This window comes from Heteronotia binoei, chromosome 14, assembly GCF_032191835.1.
Source record: "Heteronotia binoei isolate CCM8104 ecotype False Entrance Well chromosome 14, APGP_CSIRO_Hbin_v1, whole genome shotgun sequence".
NCBI classification, from domain to species: Eukaryota; Metazoa; Chordata; class Lepidosauria; order Squamata; family Gekkonidae; genus Heteronotia; species Heteronotia binoei.
Genome location: NC_083236.1, coordinates 71,419,425 through 71,432,001, shown reverse-complemented (window position 1 = coordinate 71,432,001; position 12,577 = coordinate 71,419,425). Strand labels below are relative to the sequence as shown.

Here is a 12,577-nt window from a genome sequence, read left to right as displayed (position 1 = left end):
TGAAGCCCAACAAAGGGCTGCAGTGGGAGAGCTCTGGAAAGGCTAGGGTTGCCAAGTCCAATTCAAGAGATATTTGGGGACTTTGGGGGTGCAGCCAGGAGAAAGGTTGTGGCAAACAGAGCTTAACTCCAAAGGGAGTTCTGACTGTCACATCTAAAGGGACCGCACACCTTTTAAATGCCTTCCCTCCACTGGAAATAATGAAGGATAGGGGCACCTTCTTCGGGGATTCATAGAATTGGACCCCCTGATCCAATCCTTTTGAAACTTGGAAGGTGGTTTGGGGAGACGCACTGGATGCTATGCTGAAAATCTGGTGCTGCTGCCTCAAAAAACAGCTGCCCAGATACCTGCAGATCAATTCTCCATTATACCCTATGGGACTCGGGCTCCATAGGGAAAAGCGGAGTGCCCAGCAGACCTTTCCCTCCCCCCCCCCCCCCCCGCCGCCGCTTTCTGACAAGCCTGAAGCAGGGGAGAGCCTCCAAGCCGGGGGATCTCCTGCCCCCACCTGGGGATTGGCAGCCCGAGGAGAGGCGGCCCCCCAAGGAGAGGGGCGCCAAGAGGCCCAGGCTGCACGGTGGTCCGGTTTCCAAGCCCCGCAAGGAAGGCTCCCGAGCACCGCCTCTTCCCCGGAGCCACCGGCACCAGCGACCCCGGCGGCGGATGCAGGCAGGCCCCCCGCCGACCACACGCCTGAGGCCGCACCGGAGCGCCCGTCGGAGGGAGGACTCGGAGCCGCCGCCGCCCCAGTCCCAGTCCCTTGCCCCTCCCGTCCCGTTGCCACCTCCCGCCGCGGACTTACCGGTGACGGTCCAGCTCCTGCCACTTCCGCCTCCTGGAGTCACCGGTCATGTGGGCCCGACCGGTCATGTGACTTCGGCACGGCCGGCAAGGCGCAGGAGAAACTACAAATCCCAGTATGCCTCGCGAAGCCCATAAAGGCTGCCCGCGCCTGAGCCTTCCCTTTGCCCTCCCTCTTGCACTACCGCTCCCGGCATGCCCCGCAAGGAGAGCGCCAAGGAGACTCGCTTTCCCACAGGGCCATGCGAAGGAAGATGGCGCCCGTGGAGCACGTCGTGGCGGACGCCGGAGCCTTCCTCAGCGGAGCCCCCCTGCAGGTGGGAGACCCCGGGACTGACCCGCCCCGCATGGTTGCCAATCCCCAGGCGGGATAGGAGGGGAAGCCACACTGGCATTCGCGCTAAATCAACACCAAATCCTTAGAAATTCACTTATTTATGCAGCAAATTAGTCATAGAAAATGCAGTGCGTCACAAAGTGCAAAGGATTAACACGTGGAACTCACTGCCACAGGAGGTGGTGGCGGCTACAAGCACAGCCAGCTGCAAGAGGGGGTTGGATAAAAATATGGAGCACAGGTCCATCAGTGGCTATTAGCCACAGTGTGTATGTATGTATGTGTGTGTGTGTATGTGTATATATATATGGCCTGATCGAACATGGCTTCTCTTATGTTCTTCTGTGACACAGAGTGTTGGACTGGAGGGGCCATTGGCCTGATCCAACATGGCTTCTCTTATGTTCTTCTGTGACACAGAGTGTTGGACTGGAGGGGCCATTGGCCTGATCCAACAGGGCTTCTCTTATGTCCTTATGTGACACAGAGTGTTGGACTGGATGGGCCATTGGCCTGATCCAACAGGGCTTCTCTTATGTCCTTATGTGACACAGAGTGTTGGACTGGAGGGGCCACTGGCCTGATCCAACAGGGCTTCTCTTATGTTCTTATGTGACACAGAGTGTTGGACTGGAGGGGCCACTGGCCTGATCCAACAGGGCTTCTCTTATGTTCTTATGTGACACAGAGTGTTGGACTGGAGGGGCCACTGGCCTGATCCAACAGGGCTTCTCTTATGTTCTTATGTGACACAGAGTGTTGGACTGGAGGGGCCACTGGCCTGATCCAACAGGGCTTCTCTTATGTTCTTCTGTGACACAGAGTGTTGGACTGGAGGGGCCATTGGCCTGATCCAACAGGGCTTCTCTTATGTTCTTCTGTGACACAGAGTGTTGGACTGGATGGGCCACTGGCCTGATCCAACGTGGCTTCTCTTATGTTCTTATGTGACACAGAGTGTTGGACTGGAGGGGCCACTGGCCTGATCCAACAGGGCTTCTCTTATGTTCTTTTGTGATACAGAGTGTTGGACTGGAGGGGCCCGTGGCCTGATCCGACGTGGCTTCTCTTATGTTCTTATGTGACAGAGAGTGTTGGACTGGATGGGCCACTGGCCTGATCCAGCAGGGCTTCTCTTATGTTCTTCTGTGACACAGAGTGTTGGACTGGAGGGGCCATTGGCCTGATCCAGCAGGGCTTCTCTTATGTTCTTCTGTGACACAGAATGTTGGACTGGAGGGGCCATTGGCCTGATCCAACAGGGCTTCTCTTATGTTCTTCTGTGACACAGAGTGTTGGACTGGATGGACCATTGGCCAGATCCAACATGGCTTCTCTTATGTTCTTATGTGACACAGAGTGTTGGACTGGATGGGCCATTGGCCTGATCCAACATGGCTTCTCTTATGTTCTTCTGTGACACAGAGTGTTCGACTGGATGGACCATTGGCCAGATCCAACATGGCTTCTCTTATGTTCTTATGTGACACAGAGTGTTGGACTGGAGGGGCCATTGGCCTGATCCAACAGGGCTTCTCTTATGTTCTTCTGTGACACAGAGTGTTGGACTGGATGGACCATTGGCCAGATCCAACATGGCTTCTCTTCTGTTCTTCTGTGACTCAGAGTGTTGGACTGGATGGGCCATTGGCCTGATCCAACAGGGCTTCTCTTATGTTCTTCTGTGACACAGAGTGTTGGACTGGATGGACCATTGGCCAGATCCAACATGGCTTCTCTTATGTTCTTATGTGACACAGAGTGTTGGACTGGAGGGGCCATTGGCCTGATCCAACAGGGCTTCTCTTATGTTCTTCTGTGACACAGAGTGTTGGACTGGATGGACCATTGGCCAGATCCAACATGGCTTCTCTTCTGTTCTTCTGTGACTCAGAGTGTTGGACTGGATGGGCCATTGGCCTGATCCAACATGGCGTCTCTTCTGTTCTTCTGTGACACAGAGTGTTGGACTGGAGGGGCCATTGGCCTGATCCAACAGTGCTTCTCTTATGTTCTTATGTGACACAGAGTGTTGGACTGGAGGGGCCATTGGCCTGATCCAACAGGGCTTCTCTTATGTTCTTTTGTGATACAGAGTGTTGGACTGGATGGGCCCGTGGCCTGATCCGACGTGGCTTCTCTTATGTTCTTATGTGACAGAGAGTGTTGGACTGGATGGGCCACTGGCCTGATCCAACAGGGCTTCTCTTATGTTCTTCTGTGACACAGAATGTTGGACTGGAGGGGCCATTGGCCTGATCCAACAGGGCTTCTCTTATGTTCTTCTGTGACACAGAGTGTTGGACTGGAGGGGCCATTGGCCTGATCCAACATGGCTTCTCTTATGTTCTTATGTGACACAGAGTGTTGGACTGGAGGGGCCATTGGCCTGATCCAGCAGGGCTTCTCTTATGTTCTTCTGTGACACAGAATGTTGGACTGGAGGGGCCATTGGCCTGATCCAACAGGGCTTCTCTTATGTTCTTCTGTGACACAGAGTGTTGGACTGGATGGACCATTGGCCAGATCCAACATGGCTTCTCTTATGTTCTTATGTGACACAGAGTGTTGGACTGGATGGGCCATTGGCCTGATCCAACATGGCTTCTCTTATGTTCTTCTGTGACACAGAGTGTTGGACTGGAGGGGCCATTGGCCTGATCCAACAGGGCTTCTCTTCTGTTCTTCTGTGACACAGAGTGTTGGACTGGATGGGCCATTGGCCTGATCCAACATGGCGTCTCTTCTGTTCTTCTGTGACACAGAGTGTTGGACTGGAGGGGCCATTGGCCTGATCCAACATGGCTTCTCTTATGTTCTTCTGTGACACAGAGTGTTGGACTGGAGGGGCCATTGGCCTGATCCAACAGGGCTTCTCTTATGTTCTTCTGTGACACAGAGTGTTGGACTGGATGGACCATTGGCCAGATCCAACATGGCTTCTCTTCTGTTCTCTGTGACACAGAGTGTTGGACTGGATGTACCATTGGCCAGATCCAACATGGCTTCTCTTATGTTCTTCTGTGACACAGAGTGTTGGACTGGATGGACCATTGGCCAGATCCAACATGGCTTCTCTTCTGTTCTTCTGTGACACAGAGTGTTGGACTGGATGGGCCATTGGCCTGATCCAACATGGCTTCTCTTCTGTTCTTCTGTGACACAGAGTGTTGGACTGTATGGGCCATTGACCCGATTCAACATGGCTTCTCTTCTGTGACACAGAGTGTTGGACTGGATGGGCCATTGGCCTGATCCAACAGGGCTTCTCTTATGTGACACAGAGTGATGGACTGGGTGGGCCACTGGCCTGATCCAACATCGCTTCTCTTATGTGACACAAAGTGTTGGACTGGATGGGCCAGTGGCCTGATCCAACATCGCTTCTCTTATGTGACACAAAGTGTTGGGCTGGATGGGCCACTGGCCTGATGCAGTAGGGCTTCTCTTTATGTTCTTATGTGACACAGAGTGTTGGACTGGATGGGCCACTGGCCTGATCCAGCATGGCTTCTCTTATGTTCTTATGTGACACAAAGTGTTGGACTGGATGGGCCACTGGCCTGATCTAACAATGGGGTTGATGGGAGTTGTAGGCAAAAAACATCTGGAGAGCTACCCTTGACCACCCCTGCTATATTGATATCCAACAGTCTGTTCCTTGAGATTGGAGTCGGGAAGTGGTATGCAATGCCGTGGAGACAGAGTCCAATGCTCCAAATCTTCTCTGTTAGCCAGTATCTGGATGGAAGGCAGCAAGGCAATAAGACGCAACAGGGATACGCTAAATGCCGTTTCATGCCAGGCTTCAACGAGCTTCGGAAACGACTAAAACCATTCATATTGGAGACCAACGCTCCTACATTTGACATACAAATGACAGCCTTGTTTCACGCATCGCTTCAACGAGCTGCATAGATAAAAGTGAAAAATCACTAATACATAAACGCTACCATTTCTGAAAATACAATACATAATACTTGTAAAAACCTTCGGAAATGACTAAAACAGTTCATATTGGAGACCAACACTCCTACATTCCACAGACTATGAGAGCAATAGGAAATTGACCATAATGCACTTATAAACAACAGGTGTTGAGAATTTCTTAAGGTCACAGACACAGAGTTTAGAGTGGCATGCTTAATACATAGTAAACTACAATTATTTTGCAAAAAACATAGTGAACTACAATTTAATTACTAAAAATACGACAAGTCCAGTCACCGTTAAGACCATGAGGCATCAGAGAATCCAGTTTAAAAATCCACTTTTCCACATTTCCTGTTTAGCAACCACTTATTCATGTCAACTTTTCTCTGAAGCCAAACAGGAAACTTTTCCAGGACAAAGAATTTTAAATCATGTTTTAATAAGCGGAAATGTTCAACAAGAGGGGCTTCAGAAACAAAAATTTTTGCGTGAGATTTATGTTCCAAAATTCTAGTGCGGAAAATTGGCACAAGTTAGTCTTGAATTAACAGTAACACTGTATTTTCTATGAATAATTTGCTATATAAGTAATTGAATTTCTGAGTATTTGAGGTTGATTTAATGTCAATGCCTGTGTGGCTTTCCCTGCCTGTTCTACCTTTTCATGTTACTCTGTTGGGTTGCTAAATCCCCAGGTAGGAGCAGGGGATCATCAGAAGGGGTGGGGGGGGGGGAGAGGGAAATGTCTTCTGGGCACTCCATGATTCCCTAAGGAGAATGATTCCCATAGGCTATAATGGAAAATTGATCTCCAGGTATCTGGGCAGGGGCTGCTTTTTGAGGTAGACGCACCAAATTTGGAGCATAGCATCCAACACCTCTCCTCAAAATCCTCTCCAAGTTGCAAAAAGATTGGACTGAAGGATCCAATTCTATGAGCCCCCAGAGAAGGAGCCCCTATCCTTCATTCTTTCCAATGTAGGGAAGGCATTTAAAAGGTGTGCGGTCCCTTTAAATGTGATGGCCAGATCTCCCATTGAAGTTCGTTGATGCTTATCACAGCTTTTGTCCTGACTCCACCCCCAAGGTTCCCAGATATTTCTTAAATTCAACTACCTCCCCAGGAGATCGGGCGGCAGATCTACACGACCCGCGAGGTGGTGACTGAGATCCGCGACAAGGAGACCCGCCGGCGCCTGGCCCTCCTGCCCTACCAGCTCCACTTCAGGCAGCCCAGCCCGGAGTACCTGCGCCTCGGTGAGCAGCCTCTGGCACATCAGAACTCCCTCACTCCTCCCCCTGGGCATGAGTCAGGCAGCCCCCCCCCTGCATCTGTCTCCCAGAGCCAGTTTGGTGTAGTGGTTAAGTGCGCAGACTCTTATCTAGGAGAACCGGATTTGATTCCCCACTCCTTCACTTGCAGCTGTTGGAATGGCCTTGGGTCAGCCAGAGCTCTCACAGGAGTTGTCCTTGAAAGGGCAGCTTCTGTCAGAGCTCTCTTAGCCCCACCCACTTCCCAGGGTGTCTGTTGTGAGGGTGGAAGGTAAAGGGGATTGTGGGTTGCTCTGAGATTCAAAGTGGAGGGTGGGGTATAAATCCAATATCATCTTGTTTTCTGGGAGAACTGGGTTTGATTCCCCACCCCTCCACTTGCAGCTGCAGGAATGGCCTTGGGTTAGCCATAGCTCTCGTAGGAGTTATCCTTGAAAGAGTTATCCTTGAGAGCTCTCTCAGCCCCACCCACTTCACAGCGTGTCTGTTGTGGGGGGAGAAGATATCGGAGATTGTAAACCGCTCTGAGACTCTGATTCAGAGAGAAGGGTGTGGTATAAATCTGTGGTCTTCTTCTCTTGCCTCCCCCCAACCCCAGTGACAGAGTTCTCCAAAAAGACCGGCGACTACCCCAGCCTTTCAGCCACTGACCTCCAGGTGCTGGCCCTCACCTACCAGCTGGAAGCTGAACACGTCGGCCTGGCTCACCTCAAGAAGGAGCCCGCCCACAAGGTGAGGCCCTCTGCCCTCCCCACCGGCCACTCTGCATGGGGCAAAGCTGGGGGAAAGTAGCGTCATCGGGCTGGGGCTGCTTGCATCTGCCTGTGAGCTACCTGCTCCTGGCGGGGGCGCTCCTGAGCTGGGCAGAGCCTCCCCTGCGAGGCTGAAGTGCAGGAGCTGAGCTCCCTTTGGAGGCAGGGGTGGGGGGGAACCTGCTCTCTGAGCCCACCATCTGGGAGCCTCCGAGCAGCTCACAGGCACCTGGAAATCCCGGGGCCTTGTTCAGAAGCTCCTCAGCCTCTACCCATTTGCTACAAACTGGCTATGTTGTTATTGATGTTTTGGGTTCAGATTTGCACAGTCCAAACCTTATTGTGCTGTTTATTGAACACTGCATCTTGTTGATTGTGTTGACTTATCCACTTTGAGCTTCACTGACTAAGTGGCAGACTATAAATGATGCAAATGAAATGAAAATCTTCTTTGCCTCATTCTAATGTGGTTGGTCAAATTTAGCTTGCATTTCTGACTCTTTTCTGCCGGGAGCGGGTGACTAGTCTGAAGGTGAAGAGGCAAGATTCTCAAGGAGGGTATTTCAGACAGGCTGTTGATGCATATGCTTTTCTTCCTCTCCTGTTCTCTGGATCCATTCAGGTCACTCTCAGTGCAACCAACCAGCACCCCGAGACACCTGTTCATCTGGCTGGTTTCCATCTCCCTTCTAAGGCAGCTGCTTGCCCCAAGGTACAGTCAGCTCTGTCCTGCTGGGTCTGCCATCTGGAAGGGGTTGTTGCTGGTTCCCATAGTCGTGGCTGGTATGTGGCGGTTGTCTTTGGTTGCTTTTGCTGCTGCTGAGTGGGAAATTGGGCTGGTTTCCCAGCGCCTTAGTTACGCAGCTGTGTCAGTGCTTAGCAACTTCTGCTTCCCTTGCTTGTGAGCCTTTTGGCATCTTCCTTGGGGGAGGACCAGCCTGGCTCCTGGGTAGAGTTCTTGATGTTGCCTCCTGCTTTCTAACTGGAGGCTTTGAGGCTCGAACCCAGGGCCTTCTGTGTGCCAAGCAGGCAGTGTCTTGCTTTGCCCAAACTCTGGCATTTGATCCTTATTCCCTTGGAATCTAGCCCAGGCGCCCAGAGGGTGAGAAGAGCCCTTCGGTTGTGACAGGCCAAGAGCCTCCCGGCTCACCTGGGGTGGAAGATGCTGCCTTCAGCTCCTTCATGTTCTGGAGGCCCCCCTTGCCCAGCATTGAGGAAGACCTTCGGGAATTGCTGGTGAGAGGGCTTGGGGGGCTGCTGTAGGGACACAAGCTGGCCAGGAGCTCTGGCTTTTCGGGCCTGCCCTCATTGACCTGTTTTCCACAGAAAGCGGCTGGTGGCTCCATGGAGCAAGCACAACCCAAAGGCCCGGAGAGTGCCGAGAAGGACGGGAGCGAGGAGGAGGACGATGATGACGACGAAGGCTGGATCACGCCCAGCAACATCCGGCAGATCCAGCAGGACGCGGGGCAAGGGGCTGAGCCTGCAGATGTGCTGGTCGGCTGCTTGACCACAGACTTTGCCATGCAGGCAAGTGCCAGCTCAGGCTGGGGGGGCAAACTGGCCTGGCTTGTCCTGTTCCCATCCATGTCGGCTGGGGCTGCCACAGCCACAATAAGTTAGTGCCAGACACACCCACAAACACAGGGTTGCATTTGGATGCAATCCCCCCCCCCCCCCCGGATTGTGTTATGCCTATTCTGGTAGGGGAGACTGAGAGAAAAGTCCTTTTTGTAGGTAAAGCTGTTTCCATTCCCTTGCCAGCTGTTGGCTTCTAGCTGGAGTTTGAACTGGTCATCATTGTCTGGCCAGAGAAATCACAAGGATTTCTAAAGTGTTGGGTGAGGCTGGAGACAAATTGACTTGATTTGCGTCTTTCTGTCTGTTTTATGCTAAAAGAGAAAAGCTAAAAAAAAAAGGTGACGGTTTTGAACAATCAGAACCTCGAAGTAGAACACATTTTCCCTTAAAGTTAATGTGACATTTCCTATCAATGTTTGTTTGTGAGCCCTGAGCTGGACCAGACACACGTCGGCTGCTCAGTCCAAACAAAGCAAGAGCAGCTTCTCGATTCCTTTGCACAGCCCAGTCCTCTTAGGAGCTGCACTGCACTGAACTGCCAGCTGCCTCCCCTCAAGGGACAATCCTGGCTGAGGGGCCAGTGCTGGAGCTCCCAAGGCAGCTTTTCGGGGCTTCTGCTGCACAGTCCAAGAGGATGCAGGAAGAGAGGACGGAGGGCCCTAACAGCTTGTGGGGAGGGGGGGCTTCAAGAGACATGGATGACTCGGCCTGAGGAGGACAGGAAAGCACTTTTCATTTTGGGAGCTGGAGCGTGAGCCAGAAGCAAGGAAGGAGACAAGCTTTCTGCGAAATCCAGAAGGTTCACAGCAGAGGCAGGGCAGCATTCTCAGGCCGTGTCTTTGTTTGGGACCTGGCCTTGCAGTTTGGGGACTGGGCATCTGTGGAGCTGGGTAGGCTGCTCCAAGCTACCTCTGACCAGTTGCTGTTTCTGCCTGGCAGAATGTCCTGCTGCAGATGGGCCTGCATGTCCTGGCAGTGAACGGCCTGCTGATCCACCACACACGGAGCTACATCCTGCGCTGCCACGGCTGCTTCAGGTACGGGTGAGGCCAAGCACCGGGCTTTGGGCATTCTGTGCTGTCGCCCCAGGCAGGCCGTTTGGGCGCTCACCTCGGCTCTTTCCTAGGACAACGTCCGAGATGACCCGGCTCTTCTGCCCCCACTGTGGGAACAAGACGCTGAAGAAGGTGGCCGTGACCGTAGGCAGCGAGGGCAACCTCCACATGCACTTCTCTCGCAACCCAAAGGTGCTCAACTCGCGTGGACTGCGCGTGAGTGGCTAGGGCACGACGTGGGCTGCAGGAGCGGGGCTTTGGGAAAAGCATCTGCTCTTGTTCCTGGGGAGGGGGGAGGAGCCACAGGGCAGCTGGGGCAGGAGCATCAGTGGCCCTGTGTTCCGTGTGGGGCCCAGCCAATCACGGTGGACGCATCAAGCAGACCTGTGGCACTCCAGCTGTTGCAGGGGGGAAACAGCTTTCTGGGGTTGCAAAGACTTCTTGACAGTGGGGTCACATGTAAGCTGTGTATTCTTTGTCTCTCCCCCCCCCCCCCCAGTATTCCCTTCCTGCCCCCCAGGGGGGCAAACACGCCAGCAACCCCCAGCTGGTAGATGACCAGCGCTTCCCCCAGCAGCGGCTCTCTCGCAAGGCTCGCCAGAAGACCGACGTCTTTGACCCGGACTATCTGGCCGGCCTGTCTCCGTTTGTGGAGAATGATATATACAGCCGGGCGGCCAGCCTGCAGATTCGGGATGGGGCGCTGGGGGCTGGCAGGAGGCGAATGAACCCCAACAGCTCCACAAAGAAGTTTGTGAAGAAGAGATGAGGGGGAACAGCCTGACCCCCCCTGCGGCCACCTCTTCGCCTGCACAGTGCCCTCAGTGCTGCAAGGAGGTCGGAGCTGACGCCCGGACTCCACTTTGAGGCAGTGGCCCCACCAGCCCTGTGTCCGGATTCCCCTGCGAGCCAGCAGCAGTGGGGGCAAGAGACGCATCTCAGGAGGGGAGGGGTTGGGGGAGGGGCTTGGAAAACCTTGCATGGGGGGCAGCCCGTGAGGCCTCTCCTGTTTCCAGGCCTGAGCCTCACAGGCCTTGTGAATAAAGTGGTGAGATCCACCTTGTGTCGTCTGTTTCAGCAAAGGACAAGAGAGCTCCATTGCTTTCTGGCAAACAAAGGCCAGCAGTGGGCCACTGAGACCCCACCCACCTGCCCCAACTGTTGGAGCATCCTTCCCCCGGGCATGGGACCCCCAAGCATGTAGCTGGGCAAGCTTCTCTTGGTCTTCTGCTTGCTCACCCTGGTAGGCAAATAAATATAGAACGCTCTGTGAGGGTTTTTACTCAGGCATAGAAGACCAAAACAATTTTTATACTAAACAGTATTCAGTGGTATTCCAAAACATTCCCTTCTACAAGAATTTCCTTTCTAGAAGGGAATTTTTGGAATACCATTGAATACTTAGTATAAAAATTGTTTTGGTCTTCTATGCATGAGTAAAAACCCTCACAGAGCATTCCATATTTATTTGCCTATTTATACCTGTGAGTTCTCTGTCTTGGCATGCTCCCGCTGGCAGGGCTGCCCTGTGCCCGGATGCCAGTGCTGGCCTGGGCACTGCAGTGCTCCTGAACTGCCCGCTTGGGCTCTGCTTTTCACAAGGAGAGCGTCTGATAGGGGTTTGTGGTCATTAAGACTTATCTAGAAGTGAAGCCAAAGGCAGTGGTTTTTGGCGTGGGGGGGCGCACATCTGCCTCTTGGGAATGGGGGGTGGGCGGTGCTTGGTTCTCCAGAGGCAAAATAAGTTTGTGGCCAGATTCTGGACTGTGCTTTGACTGTTGGCACTAAGGGGGAAAAGTGCTTTATAACCCAGGAGGTTGTTCCCTGCGTCGTCAAGACAAAGAGGGCTGTGTGCTTAGTGTTGTGAGTGACCCCCCGGCCCACTCCCAGCTTTCCCTTCTTGCGTGGCTTCTCAGCTTACCTGCTCTTGCTCAGCTCCTCCCTGCTTGTAAGCTAAAGGTCTTTGTGAGGAGCTGCACTCCTCCTTTCTCAGTTCTGACATGTACATCGAAAGTTTGCTGTTGCCCGAAGCAGACCCAGCTGCCGGAGGGAGAGAGATTAGCTGCCCGCACAATGCAAACACTGTGCCCTTCCCAGGCCCTTTCCACCTGTCACCTACCTAATCCCCATTGTGTTGCTAGGGGAACGCCGCACCCTGCAGCCAAGCCCATGTGCCTCTCCTCTCACATGCAGCTGCTTCTGCCTGCCCAAGAATCAAACGGGTGGGAGGGGCAGTGGGAGGCCCGGGTTCCCCCCTCCCCCCCCCAGGGAAAATGGGTGCCCAAAGCCCTCTGGGGCTGGTGCAGCAGGGGACTTCCTGTGACCCAGCCCGTGTTCTCCTGTTGTGTGAACTCATGGCAGGGGAGCAGAGGGTGAGCAGGCGAGGGCTGGAAGTCCCAGGATGCCTTCTGCCTCGGGGCCCCAGCTGGACTTGGAGCTGCTGCAGCGCTGATGGGGGGGTCTGGTTGGCCTGGGGCTGACTGCTGGCCCCACCCTCTGCTGGGTGACCTTTGAACTGCGTAAGGCTCCTCCCTAGCCTGAGCTCAAGGGCTCTTGCTCTGTGCTCTTGGCCCAGGGGCCCTGTAAGAACCTGAGTAGCCCTAGCTGCCTTTTGCTTCTGCAAACCTTTCACGAGGAGCCTTGTGAGGCAGCCTGGCAGGGGCGTTATCGGGGAAGTGCAAGGGAAAGGGAACCACTTCTGCAATGGATTGCAGCAGCATGACTGGTAAGGGAGCAGAGGCCAAAATGTGCAAAGTCTGCAGCATGTTCATATCCTTATCTGAGGGGAACAGCAATTACACCTGCAGCAAGTGTAAGTTGGTAGCCCTACTGGAGGAGAAGTC

The 12,577-nt window shown here is 53.5% G+C and overlaps 1 protein-coding gene across 1 annotated transcript; it reads left to right on the top strand.

The window, feature by feature from the left end:
• The first annotated feature begins 1,014 nt into the window (after nucleotides 1-1,014).
• Nucleotides 1,015-10,792, top strand: NOB1 (NIN1 (RPN12) binding protein 1 homolog). The gene is made up of 9 exons (XM_060253766.1): nucleotides 1,015-1,121; nucleotides 6,199-6,331; nucleotides 6,945-7,078; nucleotides 7,721-7,810; nucleotides 8,185-8,334; nucleotides 8,425-8,628; nucleotides 9,619-9,716; nucleotides 9,806-9,950; nucleotides 10,234-10,792. Exons 1-9 carry the CDS (start codon nucleotides 1,047-1,049, stop codon nucleotides 10,501-10,503), a joined length of 1,299 nt encoding a protein of 432 aa, XP_060109749.1. The 5' UTR covers nucleotides 1,015-1,046; the 3' UTR covers nucleotides 10,504-10,792.
• Nucleotides 10,793-12,577: the final 1,785 nt, after the last annotated feature.

Excerpts from the sequence above, each read along its gene's own strand:
- NOB1 (XM_060253766.1), top strand. The coding sequence starts at position 1,047 with ATGCGAAGGAAGATGGCGCCCGTGGAGCACGTCGTGGCGGACGCCGGA. Across the intron at positions 7,811-8,184 it reads AGGCAGCTGCTTGCCCCAAG|CCCAGGCGCCCAGAGGGTGA; the intron begins GTACAGTCAGCT and ends CTTGGAATCTAG. Across the intron at positions 8,335-8,424 it reads AAGACCTTCGGGAATTGCTG|AAAGCGGCTGGTGGCTCCAT; the intron begins GTGAGAGGGCTT and ends TGTTTTCCACAG.